Genomic DNA, 22,919 nt, shown 5'->3' on the forward strand with positions numbered 1-22,919 from the left:
TAATAAAATGTTTGACTAATTTATATGGTAGTATTCATCAGCCTGTACTTTTTTTTTTAACTAATGACCCAGTTATAGAAGGCTTGTTTTTGTTTTGTTTTCCTATTCTGGAGTAAGCTCTCGTTTTTCCCTTCCTGTCAAATAGAGATTGGACAAAGGAATGAAATCCCCGATTTCACAGAAATGTTACTGGAGACATTACTTTCCATTCCTCAACTTCACCTTTCCCCAGGATCTTCCTGGAAGCAGCCAAATTGTTTTGAATCTCTTTTGCCTTCTCTAGGTTAGAGGTATGACCAAGTACAGGGAGGAAAGAAACGACCAACAAACTGTGTAAATTACTCCTGAAGGGTTTTTTGGTTGTGTTCTCTGAAACAGGAATTACTGAAGAGCTGTTTAAGAAGTCGTTAATGTTTTTTTACTTTAAAAGGGAAGCGTTCTGTGTTGTGTATGTATGTGCAATTGTATTGACTCTGGGAGTTCTGGACTAATGCCGTGATTTGCACTTAGAGACTCTGATGTATTTAGCAGTACTTTAGCACTGAGAACAGTAAATTGACATCCTTTTTATTTGTGTTTATTTTTCTTTGGTACTAAACTATCCCTTTTAGAAAAATATCCTCTTTTCTGTTGTTGTTGTTTTAAAGATTTGATAGACATTTGATAGAGATCACAAGTAGGCAGAGAGGCAGGCAGAGAGAGAGGGGAGGAAGCAGGCTCCCCGCTGAGCAGAGGGCCCACTGCAGGGCTTGATCCCAGGGCCCTGGGATCATGACCTGAGCCGAAGCCAGAGGCTTTAACCCACTGAGCCACCCAGGCACCCCGTCTCTTTTCTTTTTCTTAACAAACAATAAGAATCTTACACTAAGCAAAGGGATAATTCATATTTCAGATTGAATTTTGCTGGGCTGTCCAGACAGATGAAATGTCTCAACAGATGAATGAAACATCTTTGACATCAGAGTAGCCATCAAAGATTCCCATTTCTTTTGATAAAATTAATCTTCTAATAAAAGATTTTTTTTAAGTAGCTACCACTTCATCTGTTGCCTGTTAACTCGGTGTCATTTTATCTGTGAGAGTGGAGACAATTCTGATCTAAAAATCAGGGCGTCTGGTGGCTCAGTCGTTGGGTGTCTGCCTTCGATTCATGTCATGATCCTGGGGTCCTGGGAGCGAGCCCCGCAAAGGGCTCCCTGCTCAGCGGAAAGCCTGCTTCTCCCTCTCCCACTCCCCCTGCTTGTGTTCCCTCTCTCTGTGTGTCTCCCTGTGTCAAATAAATAAAATCTTAAAATACTGATCTAAAATTAGTCTCTAGAAGTTAGATGGGCAACATTCTCATCCAGTTACACCATTAATGGGCTCTTACCAGTTCTGCACAAGCTCATAATGTCCTGTAACTTCTCTATAGGAAAATTGGGTGTTCTTTTAGATTAACATTCCTGTTCCCATTTTAAAAGTGAATTAATAGGCTGTCCAAAGAACATGAGTCTGGTTTAATAAGTGGATTTACTTGCAGGATGAAAAAATTGTTTGTGGGTTTAGGCAGAGCGATCCTGAATTTAACCTTTTGCCATTTTCAGAGAAAAAGAAGATGTCAATATACTGTTCTCAAGATCCGTCATGTATTTCAGTTCTTAAATTGATGTGGGGCAGAGATGTATTTGTCAGATTTAAGGTCAGACTGTTCATTTCAGCTTTATCACTGTCTCATATACATTTTAAAAATTCCTAAAATCCTTTGCATCCATTTCCTGTCTCTAATAGATACTGTGTACCATTTCACAGGTCTCCAAGAAGCGGACTCATGGATTAAGTATTTGCTCGCTTACTCCGTAAGGTGATGGGGGCATGGTTACAAAAATGAATAAATGATTATGAATTGCTTAGCATTTAATAATGAAGTCAAAACCATTCTCATAAGCCTTGAAGAATTAGACTTGAAGTTTTTTCTGAGTATGAAAATGATAAAAAAAAAAATTCTTGCATCTTTCCCCTGGTTTCTTAAAACAACATGATTCTTTTCAAATACTTTGGTAAAATACGAAACATCATCAAGTTGATTTACTTTGGTAAATCAATTTGTTAATCAATTTGATTCTGCCAAAGTGCAATTTGGCGTTAACAGTTTAACTTTACTCAGTGCTAGATCTATGGAAAAACTGTTGGTCATTAGTAAGTTAAAAAACCAAACCAAACCCCAAACAGTGGGGAATGCGCTCTACAAAGCATATTGGCTTTTACTGTGTATTAAAATTTTTAAACTAATAACTTCCAAAATCAAAATCTTGAGTCACAAAACTAAGAAAGCTATTTCTTTTGTTGATGAGAAGACACATCTTAGATGTTTTGTTTTGAAAGATTTTATTTATTTACTTGACAGCACAAGTAGACAGAGCAGCAGGCAGAAGGAGAGGGAGAAGCAGGCTTTCTGCTGAGCAGGGAGCCTCATGTGGGGTTCGATCCCAGGACCCTGGGATCATGACCTGAGCCGAAGGCAGCTGCTCAACCAACTGAGCCACCCAGGCGCCCTACAACTTAACATGTCTTAAACATGTTTTAAAAAACAAATTTATTCTTGCTGTCGGTTGCAGGTATTACAGCAATTTAACCTTCGGTCTATAATTACCATGATTTGTTGTTAACAGGTAAGTTTTGTCACAAACTTGGGAGTGTCCAAAATAGTTTGCTGGGCACGCCATTGTAAGTGCCTGGGGGAGAAGTAGCTGTGGGCTGTGGCTCAGAAACTGGAACATCTATTTCAAACGAAATTAAGAAAATTTGTGGATGGTACTGCTCGTTTTCCATTTCCCACAGGACCTTCTGTTTATGGAAAGTGTACCAAAGTAACTGTGGTGTTCTGGAAAGTAGGAAAGGGTTAAGGAACTGTCCTTAGCCTTCCAGGATGGTGGCTCCACCGAGCCATGGCACTCAGCTCTAGCAGATTTCCAAGTGGCACCTAAATCATCACGATGGCGTTGAGCCGGATGAGCCCCCAGCAATGACAGCCTTCATCAGAATGGTCTGAGAACAGCTCAGTCAAGCATAAAACAAGTTTTCATTTGCTTTACTAAAGGAAAAAATAGTGCAGGCATTACCCAAAGTAATAGGTATATGTGCATAACTTTGGGTGATGTGTTTTGGGGGTAGGGAGGGAACGGTCACAGGGAAGAAGTCTTTAATTTTCAAAGCCATGTTCTTCTACCCCTCTTGTTGATTTTCAGATCTGCATGTGTTAAGGCCAGTGTGCTGGCAATCTTCTAACAGGAGATACAGCTTTGAAGGAAATCAGCCTGTGTGCTGCTGTACAACAGTTAGTAGAGAGCAGTCACCAGTTCAGAAGTCAGGGAGACATCGGGGCATTAGAACAGAGGCTGGGAAGGAATGGGCCCTGTGGAATGCTGGAAACAGAGTAACACCCACAATTCTCAAGGGTAGTTTTATTGCAGTATATTAATATTCATGTATGCCTGGTAACCCAGGGATAATTCATGAGCTTACTAGTTTTACAACAGTTTTAGAAAGCACATTAACATTCAAGTAAGCATTACAGAAAGTTTTGTAAAGAATTAAATGTGTCCTATAATCCTTTTTTAAAGCCTTGGTCCTTTCTGAACGATCAACATTAAATTTTTAAAAATCAAAAGTTTTCCCCCCACAAAATACATAACCACTTGCTGGTATTTTAAGTGCCCGGGATAACGTGCGCCAGCCGTTCAAAGGCAGCTATTAACAGCTTGAACGAGGACTCGTTGCACTGGTTTTAGCACCAAGGAAGAGCAAATAGGCCAGTGAAGATGCAGTTGGTTTCTCCTCCACCTCTGCTCGCCCCACTCTTCTTACCAGGCCACAGGACAGAAGCCGGCATCCTTGTCGCCCCACTAAGAGAGCAAATCATCTTCACTTTTAAATGGCTACCTAACGTACCACACAGGCAGCAGTCTCTCCCTGCCGGAAGTTGAGGTGGTGGGGACACGAGCAGGTGTCCACTGCTTTGATCAGCAATGGGATTAGTAAATCCTTTTAACTGCTACTAATTTGATTAGTTCACTAATTCTGATTGTTTACTAATTGGTTATGTGTCAAGGGAATTCTACCTCTGAGGACCAAGAGTGCTTGCTTTACTTAGGACCATGGGTCTTCTTTTCTTTTCGTACTTGGTTACTCATCACTCATGAGATCTTACACAGTGATCACAAAGAGAAACGGGCAAGTAGATCCTAAAGCACATATTTCTTAACCTGAGAATTCTCCTATATGCTGATGTAATATAATTTTATAGCAGACTGAAAATTCTGAGTAAACTGAAGGTTTAACAACACAATAAATACAGTATATATGGCCAAGCTTACAAGTTTCTTAGTGTAAAGGCAGCAGTGAATTTGGATCCTGAAGCTAATCTGCATATCTAGTTGTTTTCTAGAATTTGAAAGACATAGTGTCTCACAAAACCATGTACCACAGTGCTAACAATGCTGGGTTTTTTGGCATCAATCTACACACATTTCTCTAATAAGATGCTTTACCAAGTGATGTGAAATTTTTTTTTTAGCTTTTCCAGAAAAATAAGAAAAATTTTATCAACCACTTTTTTGAACAAAAGTTACACTACTGCTGATTGCTCTTTTAATTATCTTCTAGACGATTTTTCCAAAGTTAAGACATCTGATGCTTTTTTAATTGCACGCCAATAGAAGTTATCTGGGTAAAACACACTAGACCAAAAGAAGTATCTTAGTTATCAGACTCATTTGACACATCCTTAGTTTCCAGAATAAAATCAGTGGAAGTGAAACTAGTATAATTGTCAAAGAATTCATACATGCCAGTCTCAGAACAAGGAGCTTCTAAATGCACCCGTGAGGAATCCCTGCTTGTTTTACTGGTCATGTGAACTTTTCCTCATGGAGTAACTGATGCTTTCTGGTTCATCTGTGGAACTTTTGTTTGTAGGAAAGCATAGACATAAGGCCAGATCTTGTCAGTTTCTGTTCCAGAGAAGGTTTCCAACACACCCTTTTTCCTAAAGATGACAAAAAAAACAAAACAAAACAACAACAAAAACCCACAAAAACAAACAAAAAAAACCAGGTCTGACTTTGTCTGATGAGCTCTTTCAAAGTGATTTCCCCCGAACCCCCAGAGAAACTACTCAAATCTTGGGTCGTATTAGAATACTTCCAAAATCAAACAGAGTATTAGTCAAATGTTTAACTAGACCGACAAGGCAAAAATGTCAGAAACAAAAAATTTGAAGGTGTTACTGCTAACAAAGCCATGCCCCTAAGCAGCACTGTATTACATACTTGTCATAAACCCATACTTTTCTATTTTAATTTTTTTAAAGAGTGCTAATTTTTATTTTTTATTTTTATTTTTATTTTTAAAGATCTTATTTATTTGACACAGAGAGAGAGCACAAGTAAGCAGAGCATCAGGCAGAGGGAGAGGGAGAAGCAGGCTCTGCTGAGCAGGGAGCCCGATGCAGAGCTCCATCCCAGGACCCTGGGATCATGACCTGAGCCAAAACCGAGAGTCAAACGCTTAACTGACTGAGTCACCCAGACACCCCAACAGTGGGAGTTACTTAAAATTAAGTCTTTAATTAATTAATCTCTTAATTAATCTCTCCAAATTTTATAAGGTATCATAGAGGAATGCTTTTGTCCTCAGGGAAGCCTCTGAAAATCAAGTGAAAGGTTGCAGAGCAAAGACTGATTCTGTTTGTGGAAAAAAACCAGAGTTCCTCGGGTGCTCTTGGGCACACTTAAAGACACTGTGTGTGAGCTGGGGGAGGACGGCAAGCAGGAGGAGGAATGCCAGAACCTCTGAGGGAGAGTGTGTTCTGAAAAGCAGCCCTGGGATTCTGATTCTGCTCACCACCGTACCCCCAGGGGTAGAGACATTGGCGGCTGGTCCGGTCTGCCTTGGGGAAAAATGAAGAAACACAATAGGAGACACCATAAAAACAGTTTTTATTGCCATTTCCCTCAAAATCAGAAAGAGGAAAAAAATAAAGCTAAGCAAAAAGCAGGAAGCATAATCAAGTATTAGGAAGTAGTCTTGCAAGTGGGTAAGCAGACAAAGCCTAGGACCCCGTGTGTGGAAGCGGACTACCGGGAGATCCGGGCTGTTACTTTACTTTCAAACATACAGTGTTATCAATGAAATAAGGAACCTGAGCTTTAGAAAGGATCATGTGAGCTATTATATTTAAAACACTGAGCACACACTCCGTAAGCGGTCCTATTTTGCAACTGACCATTTCTGTAAGCCAAAGGACACAAGTGAAACTAAAATCTAGCTTTGCCATTGCAAGCCAATGCCTTTCTCTACTGATCACAGACTGTGCTTTACTAGACCCCTAAATCCACATTATCATTTTTTTAAAAAACTCTCCTCCCCCACCCGCTGTGTGGGGTTTGAACTCAGGACCCTGAGATCAGGAGCCGTGGATGCTCCACCCGCTGCGCCAGCGAGGCGCCCCTCACATCATCATCTTCTGTTAAGAGTCACTTAACAGTGATCCTCCAGCCACGAGGAAGTCGTCATGTGGAATGTTCCGAGGGCCAGCACAGCTTGCCCATAGGTCACCACTGCATCTATGTGAAGTGAATCTATATAAAGAAGAATTTATAGAGTATAAAAAGAGATGCCATTTCATCACTGACTTTGTTCTCTGAAGAACAATCCCAGCTGGAAAGAAGCACCATAATGCTTTACAAGATCACGTCTCAGCTCAAACTGGGAAAATCTACACCCTGATAGGATTTACTGTTGGATCCAGATGTGTCGTGTGATCAAGTCTAAGAAACACATGGTCTAAGTGTGAGACTCTGGAAATGCCTGCAGGAGGCACAAGGGTTTTGGACCTTTCAAATGGCATGGAGGAGACCGTGAACCCTGAGAATGTCTGGAAGGGCACACCCAAATTGAGTAAGAGTCCGTTTGAGGCTATATTCCAAACGGGGGGTTAGATCTTTACTTCATGTCATCGGATGGCACTACCACTGAAGGAAAGGGTCTGCAGGTGATACTGATTTAACACGGACCCACGGATGGTGCCAGTGAGCCAGGAGCGGCTCTTAAACAAGTGGCGTCTCACCCAGACTGACAGAGCCTTTGAGCAAGTTGAGAGCATGGAATCACAAGAAGCTGCCATTTTTGAGAACTTTGATATGCACTGAAAACAAAATAGATCGCAGGGTGACTATGCGACGTATTTATAGGGCTGCTGCTGTATAGGTGGACCTGGGATCTTTCTTCTCCCTCTAAATATGTTATGTTCCTTATCAGGAGGATTTATTTTGCTAAACAATTTGCTAACGTATTACTCAAATTACAAAACAAACAAAAAAAAAAAAAAAACAAAAAAAAACCCAAACCCAAAAAACCCAAACCCTATTTTTGTTTCTTTTGAATATAGTGTTTAAAATAGAAGTGCAAAGTCACAAGGGAGTACATTACTGAGGGCACAAGTGCAGGAACCTATCCAATCTGAAAGCTGTCCCTGGATGGACATCTGTCATTTTCATTTCTCTGTAATAAAACCAGTCTCACCTACAGGTCCCTATAAGAGTAACAACCTCGTGCTGTTTGTTAGCACAGACCTAATCACTCTGTCTCACTGCTGAAATGCTAAATGTCTTAAAATGTTTTAAACTAACAATGCTGATAACCACCGAAATTGTTGCAAATACCACTTTTCAGTTTTTGGGTAAGCCCAGCCTTAGCTCTACATGCCGGAGTTTAGAAGGAAAACTTCAATTCATGGCAAGAGGGAGCAAAAGCTGGAAGCCTGGAAAGACTAGGGTTTCTCCTGGGGTGCCTGGGTGGCTGAGTCGGTTAAGTGTCTGCCTTCAGTTCAGGTCATGATCCCAGAGTCCTGGGATCGAGTCCTGCATTCAGGCTCCCTGCTCACGGGGGAGTCTGCTTCTCCCTCTGATCTTCCCTCCCCCTGCTCGTGCTCTCTCTCTCTCAAATAAAATCTTAAAAAACAAACAAAAAACCTAGGGTATCTCCTAAGATAGGGACCTGGATCATAACGCTTCCTCTCGGCAGCCTTCCCAACGCTCCTCCCCACTCCTGGAGAGAAACAACCCCCATTTCAGCTGGTGTGAGCTGGTTTCCTCTACGAATAGCCTTGCCCTGTTCGGATCGGCCCAGCAACAACGCACTCTCCCTTCTGATTCCTTTCGAGTAGGTAACAAAACCGTGTTTAAGAAACAACACCTTCACCAAAATCGACCTGTGAGATCGTGTGGAACTCCCCCACTCCCCGGCTTCCAGGATGGACGTGATCAGAGGGAGCGGGTGCCGACTCCAGACTCTTCCTGGCAAACAGGCCCTCTTTTCTGCTCAGTAGCTGAAGTGGTAAGAGACAAGCTGGGATGCTGGGGGCCCACACAGGGACAGCCACCGAGATGGAAGCCAGCACGGAAAAGGAGCTGACCGTGACCAAGGCCGGAGGAAGCCCTCTGAACACTTGGATCCAGAGTCTACCTTTGGACTTTGTAGTTAGAATTAATTCCCCTTCGCTGAGGTTAGTGTGAATGAGGCTCCTGACTGATAGAAGCACATAGCCCGTGGCATGGAAACTACGATTTACCCAGCTCTCTGCCTCACCCTGGGGCGTGAGGTGCAATTTCCTGGGGCCTGGCCTTGACCCGTGTGGACCCGTGTCCGCAGAGTAGATAAGAACAGCAGCCACCTCTGAGTGATTTACTGGTACTGGGGCTGCAGTAAGCCTTTATGTGGATTCTCTCCATCCCCTTTACAGCCCTATACAGGAGGAACTGTTTAATACTGCTCACATGACGAAACTGTGGCACAAAGGTTGAATGAAGACTGTGCGCAGGGCCACACACAGAGCTGGTCACCTGCAGAGCCAAGCTCGTTACAGAAACCACAGACGCATAGTAGGAGCCACTGGAGAACGTGAACTGCCAACTTCCTTATAATTTCACTGTCCAGAAAGTACTACTCTAGAACAGTCTGGAGGCGATGGCTGCAGAGGTCACGGCATGTGTACCCATCACACCAGCACCGGTAGCAGCCAACGATGACACAGCGTTCACTCCTCATCAGACCAGTTCCAGGAGCCACTCCTAGGAACACACTCTTCCGACCCTCTAGCCTTACCCCCAGTTAAGCAAGAGGTTAAGACCGAGTTGACCAACAAGGAACTGGGACTTGACCTTGGGCAGTCAGGATCCAAGACCTGCTCCAGCCACAGCACTGGGTTGTCTTGACACAGAATCACTGTTGAGTTAGTGAATGTTCTGAAGGGAAAGGGGCAGGCAGTCCCTCCTCCGTGAACAGAGGTCAAGACGGAGCAGGCAGACTGCACTGAGCCAAAGAATGATTCACCATCATTCCCGTATTTGTTGTGGGAAATAAGCAGACAAAATGGTGTTCAAATACAAGTTCTAAAGACTATTAGTCAAATAAAGGATGTGAGGCTGGGCTGCCACTTGAGGCTTCTGTGCCTCCAACGTCAAGGGTGGCGGGCACTAGCCGACTTGCCTCCCCACCATCCACAGCAGCCCTCCCTCTACCCAACAGCAGACTCTAGGGGGACTCCCCACTCCAGAGGGCGACCCACCAGCCTATTCCCTCCCAACCAGGAGCTAGTTCCAGAATGGGCAGTATCCTAGGCCTACAACAGTCAGTACAAGGCATTCCCCGCCCACAGGGGCTGGTTTGAGTCGGCGCCACCTTCGTGACGTGTGGGGCTTTGTTCACTTGGTGGAATGCTGACCCCTCAGCACCCCCCATGAAAAACAGCCCCCGCCTGTTCCTGGCAGCTGTGTGCAACCCGGCAGGGAGTCTAAGGACACAGCCAATGCAAAGCTCAAAGTATGGCCAAACTCTGACCAAACCTAGTGGTGACGGAAGCCCCATCAACCTTCTGGAATTCTCTGTTACATAAGCTAATAGGCTTCCCATACTGTTTAAACCAATTTGAATTGGATCTTCTGATGTTTCGCATTTCAGCTTTAAAGCACGGATAATCGAAACCTAACTTAGTGCTTCATCATGCAAGAGAAGCTCTGAAAAGCGACAAACTCACTGGTAATATTCCAGGACCGGCTGAGTTTGGACTTCATAAGCCTTCAGTCTCTTGACAACTGTCTCTGGCTTGTCATCGTCACGCTGAATGAGAGGCTCCCCAGTCAGGTCATCGATGCCCTAAACAGGAGTTACAAGAGCCTGGGATCAAACATCTCATCTTCGAAGCGTGTTTTTAGACATCCCTCTGCAGACACCAAGCACACAAGCGTGCTTCTAAGTAAACAGAACCAAACCCAAACACAGACCATCATGACGCAGAGCCCTGAGAGCCTAGTTGTTTGCCAGTATTGGTCCTCTGAGTTAAAAAGCTTCCTAACAGCAGCCTCTCAGTAATCTCAGATGTATACAAGAGGACTCAGCGAAAGCCTGGGAATCCCAACTGGAACCCCTACATGAGCCACAGCCATCACTAATCCTTCTCACCCCCACTCCTAGCACACTTCCCGGCACGGAGTAGGAATAATGCTACTGAATGCTTCCGAATGAGTAACAAACCCCCATTGTTCCCGCGGGTTCCTGGACCAGCAAGCGGAGCGCCCTGGACTGGTCAACCGCACCCGGGACCTGAGAACATTCCCCCGGAGCAGATGTCCTAACACCTCCGCGAGGGCAAGAGGAGTCGGAGGCCGTCTGTGCCAATGCAGTGACTCACCACAGCTTTGGGAGGGTTGAATTCGATGTTGTAGACGCGGCCACTGGCTGGATGGATCCAGCGCGCAGTGAGACGCTGCTTAATGACCTCAAAGGGCACGTTCAGATTAATCACTGTGTCTATCTGATAAGCTCTGTCCAGGGCTTCTGCCTGTGGAAGTGTCCTTGGAAAACCTTTACAAATTAAAGAAAAAAAGAAGAAGGAGAAGAAGAAGAAGAGGAAAGGAAGGTTGGGAGGGGGGAGAGGAAGAGGATTAATGAATGATGAACAATCCGAAAAAAAGCAGGAATACGGGGCAGGCGGATCAGAGCTGTAGGGCAGCTATGATGGTGGTTAATTTTATGCATCGACTTGACTGGACCCGTGGGATGCCTGGATACTGGTCAGACATTATTTGGGGTCTGTCCGTGAGGCTGTTTTTAGGTGAGAGTGACATTTAAATCAGGAGATGGAGTAAAGCAGATTGTTCTCCCTGAGGTGGGTGGGCCTCCCCTAAGCCGGGGAAGGCCTGGACAGACCAGAAGGGGTGACCCTCCCCCCGTAAGGGGGGAGTTCCTCTGTCTGACTGCTCTGAGCTGAGATACTCAAAAGTCTGAGGCTTTTCCCACTTCAGACTCAAACGGAAGCCAGCTCCACCTGGGTCTCAAGCCCGCTGACCTTCAGACTGGAGCCTGACTGACCACCCAGCGGTTTTCTGGGCCTCCGGCTTGCACACTCGTCCTAAATATCTCAGGATCTGTCAGCCTCCTCCATCCTGTGAGCCAATCCCTTAAAATAAATACCTCTCTCTCCAAAAAGTAAAAAATCACCCTCAAGGATCCCAGCACAGCTCCGGCTGGGGAAAGTTTACAGCAGACTGCAAATTACTTGCCGCCCTCCCTTCTCCCTCCTCATAAAACATTCTCTGAGGAGGGGAAGGATCGAATCACAGCTGGAGGGAGTGTAGGAATCCTGCGGTCCACGGCTGCCTTTTGCTTCAGAGGAAGAAGCAGGCCCAGAGAAGGCGACTGGCCCGAGGCCTCAGCGTGGTGAATGGTGGCACTCAGGCCCCCCAGCCACCAGATGTGCGTCTGTAGCCACGAGATGCCCTTGAGATGCCCTTGCTCTGCCCACACGCGTCATCCCGCCGGCTGAAATGCTCTGACACCACTTACCATCCAACAGCCAGCTGTGCTGCGCAAGTCTCTTCAGCTCATGAAGGGCCAACCGAGTCATGACGTCATCTGGGATGAGCTTCCCTTGGTCAATGAACGTCTTGGCTAACACACCAATTTCTACAGCAGAAGAGGGAGGGAAGCACTATCAGCAAGTGTTTCGTCTCAGCCCACTCCGGGCCCACAGCAAACCACCGGCTGGGAGGACCTCCAGATGCCACCGTCACACAGAAACGTGCATTGTCAACTTTTATGATAAAAACAGAAGTTACGAGGCGATCTATACCTATTTCAAATTCCCAATTTATAAAAATATGTAAATGCAAATGGAGAGACAGAAAAAATAATAGAAAGCTACTGACACCGGGTTAACAGCCGTCACCTCTGTGTGACAGAAGTGATTTTTTTAATCTATCTGCACTATTCTATATTTTGGTAAATTTTCTAATCAGAAAAAATGTACAGGATACTAGAAATTATTTTCTTTTTAAGGACCTGAAATAGTCATGATTTATAAGTGGCTCAGTGTAAGTGCTGGCTATCATGTTACTGTAGAGATTCTTCTAATCCTCTAAAACAGACGCAGCTGTCACATAATTCAGTTTTGGGCCAGATTAGCACAGTGTTCATAGGACGTTTTACTGAACGCCCTGGAAAAGATTTAAAGGACAGTTTAAAAGTATTACCCACAATCTGATGTCATTCTTACCCAACAATATTTTGATTTGTTCATCAGTTTTCACCAAACTATTTAAACTGTATTCATTAGGAATTGTGATACTATTGTAATCTATGTATACATAAGGTTTGTTGTTGTTTTTGTTGTTTTAAGTAAGCTCCACACCCAATGTGGGGCTTGAACTCTCAACCCCAAGGTCAAAAGTTGCACATCTACCAACTGAGCCAGCCTGGCGCTCCTGGTGTATGTACAGTTTTATGTCCTTTTTTCATTTAGCATTATTTTGTAAATATTTTTCAGTGATTTTATATAGTCATTTTTGGTCAACTATATAACACTCCATCAACATATACCCAAGTTTGATATATAAAACATTATCACAGCGGGACTGTTGGACATTTAAATTATCTAAATTGGGGGCGCCTGGATGGCTCAGTGGGTTAAGCCGATGCCTTCGGCTCGGGTCATGATCTCGGGGTCCTAGGATGGAGCCCCGCATCGGGCTCTCTGCTCAGCGGGGAGCCTGCTTCCCCCTCTCTCTGCCTGCCTCTCTGCCTACTTGTGATCTCTCTCTCTCTGTAAAATAAATAAATAAAATCTTTAAAATAAATAAATAAATAATCTGAATTGGTCTTGCTTTTGCCCTACTACTGCTACTTTTGAAGATCTTAACACCCTTTCTTCTTTTTTCTGTTTTTTGAATTTTTTAAAAAGATTTTATTTATTTATTTGATAGAAAGAGGTTTCAAGTAGGGGGAGAGGCAGGTAGAGAGAGAGAGAGAGGAGGAAGCAGGCTCCCTGCTAAGCAGAGAGCCACATGCGGGGCTTAATCCCAAGACCCTGAGATCATGACCTGAACCGAAGTTCAGCAAAGTTGTAGGACACAAGATCAATAGACAAAAAATTTAGCTTTGAACAGTCTGAAAAATAAAATTAAGAAAACAATTCCATTTACAATTACATCAGAATATAAAAATAAAAATCTTAGCAACATATTTTTAAAAAGAAGTGTAAAATGGGCCATCTGAAAACTCCAACATTGTTCAAAGAAATTAAAGACCTAACTACATTGAGAAACATCTCATATTCATGTATTAGAAAAGTTAATATTAAGATGGAAGTAGTCAGGGTGCCTGAGTGGCTCAGTGGGTTAAAGCCTCTGCCTTCAGCTCAGGTCATGATCTTGGAGTCCTGGAATCTCTGCTCATTAGGGAGTCTGCTTCCCCCACTCTCTCTGCCTGCCTCTCTGCTCACTTGTGATATCTGTCAAATAAATAAATCTAAAAAAAAAAAAAGATAGAAGTAGTTTTGGGACATCTGGGTAGCTCAGTCAGTTAAGCACCTGCATTCAGCTCAGGTCCTGATTGATCCCAGGGTCCTGGAATCCAGTCCCTGTGTTGGGCTCCTTGCTCAGTGGGGAGTGTGCTTCTCCCTCTGCCTCTGCCTGCTGCTCCCCCTGCTTGTGCGGTCTCCCTCTCTCTCCCTCTCTCTCAGACAAATAAATAAATAAAATAGTTAAATAAATAATAAGATGGAAATAGTCTCCAAAAATTACTAACAGATTTAAAGCAAACCTATCAAAATCCCAGCTGGTGTCTTTGCAGAAACTGAGAAACTGATCCTAAAAGTCATATGAAAAAGTAAGGGACCCAGAACAGCTGAAACAATCTTGAAAAAGAACAAAGTTGGAGGACACATGCTTTGGATTTCAAAACATCAGTCAAGAATGTGCAGTACTGGGATAACAGTAGATATACAGATTAATGAACAGAACTGAAACTCCAGAACCAACCCCTTACATTTACTATCAACTGGTTTTCAACGAGGATACCAAGACAATTCAGTAGGGGAAAGAATACTCTTTTCAACAAGTAGTGTTGGGACAGCTGGATATCCAGACAAGAGAGAATAAAGCTGGACCTCAACCTCACACTGTATGTAAAAATTAATATCAATCACAGATCTTAGGGTAAGAGCTAAAACTACAAAACTCTTAAAAGAGAACATAGGCATAAATCCTCATGACTATTCATCAGGCAATGGTTTCTTAGACATGAGGCCAAAAGCACAATCAACCAAAGAAAAAATAGATGAACTGCATTCATTAAAATTAAAAACCACAAAGAACATGTGCTATGGTGAGTGTTAGGAAATGTGTAAGCCTGACGATTCACAGACCTGTAACCCAGGGGCAAATAATACATTATATGTTAATAAAAATAATTTAAAAAAAAACACAAAGAACACCACAAAAGTGAAAAGACAATCCACTGAATGGAAGAAAATGTTTGTAAATTCTTTATCTGATAAGGAACTTGTATTTAGAGTATCTAAAGAATTCTTACAACAATAAAAGACATAACCCTTACACAATAAAAACCCATTTTTTAAAACAGGCAAAGGATCTGAATGCAAAAAGCAGATATACCAAAGGCCAATAAGCCCATGGAAAGATGCTCAACCTGACTAGTCATTAAGGAAATACAAATGGAAATCACAATGAGATACCATTTCACACTCACCAGGATGACTATAATCAAAGAGACAGATAATAACAAGAATAGGCAAGAATGTTAAGAAATGGAAACTCCTCTCTGTTGCTGGTAGAGTTTTCAATGATGTAGCCAAATTGGAAAAATACTGTGGCAGTTTTCAAAAATGTTAAAAAGAGTTACTACCTTACCTAGCAACTGCACGTTATGCCAAGGTGTACACACATACACACACACACACACACACACACACACACACACACATCCAAGACAAATTAAAAGACATGTACACAAAAACTTGTACACAAGAGCCGAAAAGTGGAAACTCAAATGTCCGCCAAGTGAGGAATATATAAATAAAATGTGAAATATCTAGACAAAATTATACCACTCAGCCATACAAAGAAATGAAGTACTGATATATGTTACAAAGAGTATGAACTTGAAAACAAGTCCACCAACTCATGAATGGATAAATAAAATCTGCTACATCTATTTGATGAAATACTACTCAGCAATAAAATGAATGGAGAACCAACACACATTACAACATGGGTGAACCTTGAAAATGTCAAGCTAAGCGAAAAGAAGCAGACACAAGAGACCACATACTGCACGAGTCCATTCGTCTGAAATGTTCAGAAGAAGCAAATCAATAGAGGCAGAAAGTAGACTGGGGCTGCCAGGGGCTCAGATTGGGAGTGCAGGGGAGACAGGAGAGACTACAAATGGATATGAGGTTTCTTTACGGGGTAAGGAAAATGTTCTAAAATTGACCGTTGTAATGGTTCTACAACTCTGGGCATATATTAAAGTCCAATCAATTGTAAACTTCAAATGGGTAAAATAGATGGTATATGAATTAGATCTCAATGAACCTGTTAAAAATGAGGCAATCCTTACAAAAAAAGCACTATTATGAAAGGAACAATATAGTATGACAGCTTGCTGTCATTTATGTAAGAGAAAAACAGGAAAGAACAGGTTAACATTTGGTTGTATACACATGAAATAGCTCTAGAAGGATTTTTCATTAAATGCTCTTTTAAATTTTTGGAATTCCAAACCATGTAAATATACTGCTTCTTATAAATTAGGCTTTGGGGGTTTTTTGCCTTTATGAAAATAATTGGCCCTACTGTCAAAACCATTAGGGGGGCCTATGCTGCACAGGTGTATATAATACAAGTTTTATTAGGGAATCCTGGGAGCTGACAGAGACTTTGACTATCATCTACTGAGTTCAACTTCCCCAAGGTACAGATGAGCAGAGGACATTTGAAAGATCAGCTATCTAGTGCAGGGTTCCGTCTCTGAGAAGCGCTAAACCACAGGCAGTTTCTCAAACTTTGGGCAATCCCACAGCAACCTCACGATTTCTGCCACAGCCAGACCATTACCAGTCCAAAAGCGACTGAGCTTTTCAAACTCACAAATTCTGATGTTCATAAAATGAAGGCTTGGTGCGTTCACTGCTTTTCAAATAGCCTTTGAAATAAAGAGATTAAACAACTGTGCCCACCAAAAATGATCTCCCGACCGTCAACACTGCATCAGCAAAGTGTCTAACTGGTGCTCGAGGGGCCCCAGGTGTTCACCCCTATCTCGGGGTAACTGCTGTTTACAAATGAGCGAGTTCTTCAACCCCTCCTGCACTCAGTTGCTCATCTTTAAACCAGCGGGCTGGCCTAATGTCTTAAGAGTCAGGCTCCAGCCTCTTGACTCCAGGTTCGTGCCCGTCACCACGATTCCATGTCTGGTCCTGCCAACAGATGGCCTCCTATGTCCAGTGTCTTTGTCACATCCTCTGGGTTGATTTTTAAACTTTAGCTCTAAAATACAGCTCTAGGTTATAAAACATAGCACCGTCATGAAACAGAGGCTGGAGGGTAAGCTAGTGCCTCCTTCATCAACCCTATTTGACAGGACCACGTTTACAGAAATGCCACACTCAGGATTTCATATTGGAAGGAAGGAAGCAGGGATGCTGCCAAGTGTTGATGAATAAAGACGGTCAAACAGTATTTAGTATAGCAAAGAAGGGTTAACAACATAAATGTCCAATGATGGGAAAACGTTAAAATTAAGTATCATCTTGGGGGCACCTGGGCGACTCAGTCAGTGAAGCTTCTGCCCTGGGGTCAGGTCGCGATCCCAGGGTTCTGAGATCGAGCCCCGCATCAGGCTCCCTGCTCAGCGGGAAATCCGCTTCTCCATCTCCCTCTGCCTGTGCCTTACCCCCGCTTGTGCCAATGCTTACTCTCTCTGTCAAATAAATAAATAAAATCTTTAAAAAATATACAAATAAAAAAATTAAATATCATTTTTATGACTGCCTCATGACGTGTGGCCATGCTCACAATAAGTGACAAAAAAGGTACACGAACAATCATTTAGAATGCAGCAATTTTGCAAATACATACAAATGCAACAGAGAGAAGCAAAGAAAAAAGCATCTAAGGGACTAAAGGGTTAACTGTTATCGTCTCCCAGTGGTGGAATTATGAGGATTTTAATTCTCACGACATGTTTTTCTACCTTTATAATAAATATACTTTACTTTTACTATCAAAAAACATGAAAGAGTATTTTTTAATAAAAGACTACAATGCTTTTTCGGCTCTGATCCTGTGGGAAATATCCAATTCCACTAAAAAACAAAACAAAACAAAAGAACAAAAGAACAACAACAACAAAAAAAAAAAAAAAAGAGAGAAAAATGTTAGAAGAGAAAAATATTTATTGAGAATATATTCTTAGTCCTGAGATACAGAACATCTGTAATAACAATCTTCTGATACCTCCCCAAGCTCTACTTTGTTTTCTTTGTTAAAGAACTGCTGTTTTTAAAGACCTTTTAGAGAAGGAGCAGGCGCCTGAGGCTGCGGCGAGCTGGACTTCTTGCCAAGGGATGCTGCCCTCCCGACCCTCTAGTCTTCCCTTCTCCACGGGGAGTCAGAAAGAGAACAGTGGCCTGTCTGGGGATATTAAGGATAAACAGGGCATTGTTTCTTAATTTTGAAAGAAGTTCACGTCATGGGCTTTTAATTTAATTTTTAAAAATGCTTGGGTGAGCCTGGTGGTGGGTATTAAGGAGGGCAGGTATCGCGTGGGTCGCGGGGAGCACTGGGTGTGGTGCATAAACAATGAATCTTGGAACACTGAAAAAATAAAACTAAGAAAAAAAATGCTTTATGTTTTCACAAATCAATGGAACCTGAACTTCCTGCTAAAAGTGTTCCTTAGGGGCACCTGGGTGGCTCAGTGGGTTAAGCCTCTGGCTCAGGCGCAGGTCCTGATCTCAGGGTCCTGGGATCAAGTCCCACATCAGGCTCTCTGCTCAGCAGGGAGCCTGCTTCCCCGCCCCGCTGCCTGCCTCTCTGCCTACTTATGATCTCTCTCTGTCAAATAAATAAAATCTTAAAAAAAAAAAAAAGTGTTCTTTAACCACACAGTGATACCTCACTGCTCAGTTATTTTTCAGAGACTCTCTTAGGCATTCTTTAAGCCTTCCCACTTTGGATAAACTTACCCCCACCAGGTGCCGGGCTGGAGGCTGTTTACTGTTACCAAACTACTTAAGAATGTTGCATCAAGAACATTTAGCAAGCAGGCCAAACAATTTAACCTTCTGAAGAAGTGTTAACTGACCACAGAAGACAGTGTATACTCTGTATACACTGTGTATAAACATACAGTGTATACTGTATGTTTCTTAAAAGATCAATGTTAGAAGAGAAAAATAAAAGCACTCATTTGCTAGACTCCGTGCCCTGCGCCGTGCTGTGCTGTGCCGATTGAAAGAACTCCAAGAGACAAACTAAAACCACTGAGGTGGTTCTTTTTCTCCCTTGTATTTTAAAACAGACAAAAACCCCACCTAGAAATGATCTAGATTCAGCAAACAGATGCCTATACAACCATGAACAGGATGCAAAGGATTTTTAAGTTCTGAGGTGGAAAAATATCCTAGATACAAAGTGAAAATATGCTGGTGCAGAATACATACACAGTATGTCTGCATACTGCATAAAATAAGGGCAAGCGAGATACGTGTGTGTGTGTACACAAATGGCTCAGACAGTAAGTGTGAAACTCTTGATCTCAGATCTCCCTGTTGTGAGTTCAAGCCCCACGCTGGGTGTAAGAATTACTTTAAAAACATATTTTAAAATCATTATTAGAAAATTTAAAAAAAAATAAAAACAGCTTTCTTAACATATAATTTGCTTAACATAAAATTCATCCATTGTAAAGTATAGAGTTCGTTGACTGGATTTGGTGCTGAGTTTTAAGAATTTATTTGGCATGAGAAATGAAACAGTCGGGGGCCTGGCTGGCTCGACTGGTTGAGCGGCTGCCTTTAACTCAGGTCATGATCCTGGAGTCCTGAGATCGAGTCCCGCATGGGGCTCCCTGCTCGTGTCCCCTCTCATGCGCGCTCTCTCTCAAATAAATAAATAAAATCTTAAAAAGAAAAAAAGAAAAAGAGAAGAAAAGAAAGAAAACAGTCTTTCAGAGAACTATGCACAAGAATAGTTTTCCTAAGAAATCTCTGGGGTATCAAAGTTCTAGGCCAATTTTGTGATTGCAGCGAGCACAAATAATAGCCGGCCTTCAGATTATGGAAGAATGGGTGGATCCAGCAAACCCCAGCGTTTAAACAAAGCTAAAGGAAGCGCAACCCTTCAGGTCAAACTTCAGCTCTCCAGGTGAAAGGGCACGCGGAGCACAGGCTACAGATCCTCAGGGAGCAGAGCGACTGGACCGGGACGTGCCTCTCAAACGCAGCCCAGCAGGTGATTCTAAACTCTGAACTTCGAACTCGTCCTAACTCTCTCGTCTTTTCCCCCAGTGACCCGCCCAAAGCTGCCCCGGAGCCTGGAGCTTTCGGGGCGCAATGGCTCGGCTGCCTAAGATCTCTCCCCTGGGCGGCGGGAGGGGCATCCCGCCTCCGCATCCCTGGACCCGCCTCCGGGAACCCGCACCCCGGGCCCCGCATCCCCGGACCGCATCCCGGGGCCCCACTTTCCCCAGACCCGCAAACCCCGGCCCGGGCGACGGCGCCCCGCCATCCCTCCGGCCCCGGCTCCCACCTGTGCCCCGGAGCATGTTGTCCCGGAGCAGGTCCCCGCTGGAGAGGTGCTTCAGCGCGAAGTGTTTGGTGATGCGCGACGACACGGTGCCCTTGCCCGAGCCCGGCGCCCCCATGATCACCGCGCGCAGCAGCCGCGCCGACGCCCCCATGGCGGGAGGGAGCGGCCCGGGCCGCGCGCGCGGGGGACTCCGGCCTGGCTGCGCGCTCGCCGGGCTGCGAGGTGCGGCTGCGGGCGCGGGGCCGGCCGGCAGGCTGCGCAGCGCGTGGAGGCGGGCGCGGCGCCCCGGCGCTCCCGGAAGTGAGGCGACGGCCCCCGCGGCCGCCCCGCCCGCCCCGGCCGGCTCCGCGCCCCCGGCCCGCGCCCCGCCCGCGCCCGCCGCGCCTGCGCCTCTCCGCGCCTCCTCCGGCGCCTCCTCCCGCGCCCCTCCGCGTGCGCTCGCCCGTCCTGGCCGCGGGCCCCGGAGGCCTCCTCGGCGCCCCCTTCGTTCCCTTCCCCCGCGCCTCCCTCGGGTCGGTCCTGCCCAGGCGCTCCCGCGTGCCGCTCGCAAGCCCTGCGTCCCCCTCGGCGCCAGTCCCGGGTCCCCAGGCCGCGCCCTCCTCCCCCCGGGCTGCGGGGCGACCTCCCGTCCTCGCTCGCTCGCGGGCTTGTGAGGTACGTGGGAATCCGTGTCGAGCCGCCGTGAGCGGCCGCGGGCGTTGCCTGTCACAGGAGGGCACGGCGGCTGCCGCTCGGCGAGCTGCTCCGAGTCCCGGCTCCCGACGGTGCCTCTTCCTCCCGGGGTCGCGCTCGCCGATTCCCAAGGGGCTGCCGCCGTCTCTCTCGGCGGAGTCGGCCGGGGCGGGCTCCTGCGCCCGCGGCGCGGTCTGCGCTCGGCCAACGCGCGGATCCCACGGGGCGACTCCTGCCGACGCGCCGCGGACCGGAGGAGCCTCGGGGACGCGGAGTGGAACGAGGCCCAGACGTCTGTTCCTTCAGGTCTGAGGTTCGGACGTGGAGGCAGATCCTCGCGAGGAAACAAAGCAGATGAACAGGATCGTTTGAGGCAGTGCGCTGAGCAAAACAGAGCAATGTGTGCAAGGGAGGAGGGAGGCAGTTTCCGATCCGGCGGTCAGCGCTTTACTCAACTCTCCGTGGAAGAACTGGGATTTGCTCTGAGTATTGAAACCGGAGATAGAGGAGGGGGCACAGGCTGGGGGAGCCCCTCAAACGGAATGTTCACATGTCCCCGGAATAGTAGTAACACAACACAGACATTGTTTTAAAAAATTAATTAATATCATTATTATTATTATTATTTAGTAATCTCTACACACAGCGTGGGGCTTGAACTCACGACCCTGAGATCAAGAATCACGTGCTCTTTTGACTGAGCCAGGCAGGCGCAACAAGACAGACATCTGAGTGCGTATTTCATCTGTAAAATCGTCATGGAAGATCAGGCTGGGATGTAAGAACAATGTGTGTAGAGTACAGTGCCAGCTACAGGGTAAGTGTATCTGAACTCAGTGACCAGATGGGGGGGGATTTAATGGGTAGAAGGCGCCCTACTTAGAAATGTAATGGCTTTGGGGCACCTGGGTGGCTCAGTCAGGTGAGCGTCTGCTTTGGGCTCAGGTCATGATCTCAGGGTCCTGGGAATCAAGTCCAGAGTTGGGATCAACAGGGAGTCTGCTTCCTGCCCCCTCATGCTCACTGGTGTGCTCTATCTTGCTCTCTCGCAAATAAATAAATATCTACATAAAAAAGAAATGTAATAGCTTGTAACATTCGTGATTAAGAGAAAATGCAAACAAATAAATTAAACATTCAATTCATGTAGTTAGAAAAAGGACATGAAAAATAACCCAAGGAAATCAGAGGAAGGGATTATGTAAAGAAGAAGGACAGACATGAAAGGATTGGGAAATTGACGAAACAGGACGGGAGAAGTCTGGGCAGGTACAAATTGTGAAACACTAGGAAACCTGAAAGTGTAGAGAAAGGGCGACTAATCCCCAAAGCTGGGGACCTGTAACTGTTTAGCTGCAAAAGAGCCCTGAATGAAAATCCTGGGATAATTTGCCTTAGGAAAAATTAAAAAAAGCAGTTAGACAAAAGAGCTGAAGAATCATCCTATCCGGGGAGGAAAAGCTGAGTGTTGTGGTCACATCAGCAGGCCCTGCAAAGCTGTCAGCTAACTGCAGCTTTGCTAAAGTTCGCCGATTATGAATGAGTAAGTAAGTGGCACAGTGTGGGCAGTCTCCTGGCCGCTGGGCCTCCCGTAGTCCTTTCGCCATACACAGGCATTCCTGGGGCTGGTTCCCTTGCTCCAGCGATCAAGACACTGAGCTCATATTGGTGCATCAGAAGCTGTAAGTCAAGAAGAGATTTAAGACGGGCTTGTATGCCGGGGCTTGCCCTCTGGGAGTCCTGCCGAAGCCAGGGTCTGAAGAAGTCCGAGGTAGCCCCGCGTGGAGAGAGACCCGCTGTCCCAGTCATTCCAGCAGTCCAGCCGAGCTGTGGTCACAGGAGTGAACCCAGGAGTAGGTGGCTTCAAAACAGTGGGCCAAAAGGTTTTCCCTCAGCGTCGAGAACAGAATTGTCACTAACTTGGGAAGACCATAAGGGAAACAGGTCTGGGGGGGGAGGATATCAGAGTTGTTTGGGGAAAAGTTAAATTGAAGACACATTTGAGACATCCAGTGGGAGTTGATAAGGAAGCGTTAGAGATGCGAATTTTGAGTACGTGGTGCAGGTCCAGGCTGGAGATGTAGAATTTGGGAGTCCTCA

At 45.1% G+C, this 22,919-nt stretch overlaps 1 protein-coding gene across 1 annotated transcript; it reads right to left on the reverse strand.

Moving 5' to 3' along the window:
- Positions 1-3,425: 3,425 nt before the first annotated feature.
- Positions 3,426-20,413, reverse strand: AK3 (adenylate kinase 3). The gene is made up of 5 exons (XM_032307548.1): positions 20,148-20,413; positions 11,881-12,000; positions 10,727-10,899; positions 10,073-10,191; positions 3,426-5,023 (listed from the first exon to the last, which is right to left on the reverse strand). Exons 1-5 carry the CDS (start codon positions 20,296-20,298, stop codon positions 4,903-4,905), a joined length of 684 nt encoding a protein of 227 aa, XP_032163439.1. The 5' UTR covers positions 20,299-20,413; the 3' UTR covers positions 3,426-4,902.
- Between the last annotated feature and the right edge of the window lie 2,506 nt (positions 20,414-22,919).

The sequence above is a fragment of the Mustela erminea genome, chromosome 12 (genome assembly GCF_009829155.1).
Source record: "Mustela erminea isolate mMusErm1 chromosome 12, mMusErm1.Pri, whole genome shotgun sequence".
Classification (NCBI taxonomy): Eukaryota; Metazoa; Chordata; class Mammalia; order Carnivora; family Mustelidae; genus Mustela; species Mustela erminea.

Excerpts from the sequence above, each read along its gene's own strand:
- AK3 (XM_032307548.1), bottom strand. The coding sequence starts at position 20,298 with ATGGGGGCGTCGGCGCGGCTGCTGCGCGCGGTGATCATGGGGGCGCCG. Across the intron at positions 12,001-20,147 it reads CAACATGCTCCGGGGCACAG|AAATTGGTGTGTTAGCCAAG; the intron begins GTGGGAGCCGGG and ends CTTCTGCTGTAG. Across the intron at positions 5,024-10,072 it reads CCGGTCCTGGAATATTACCA|GAAAAAGGGTGTGTTGGAAA; the intron begins GTGAGTTTGTCG and ends TGTCATCTTTAG.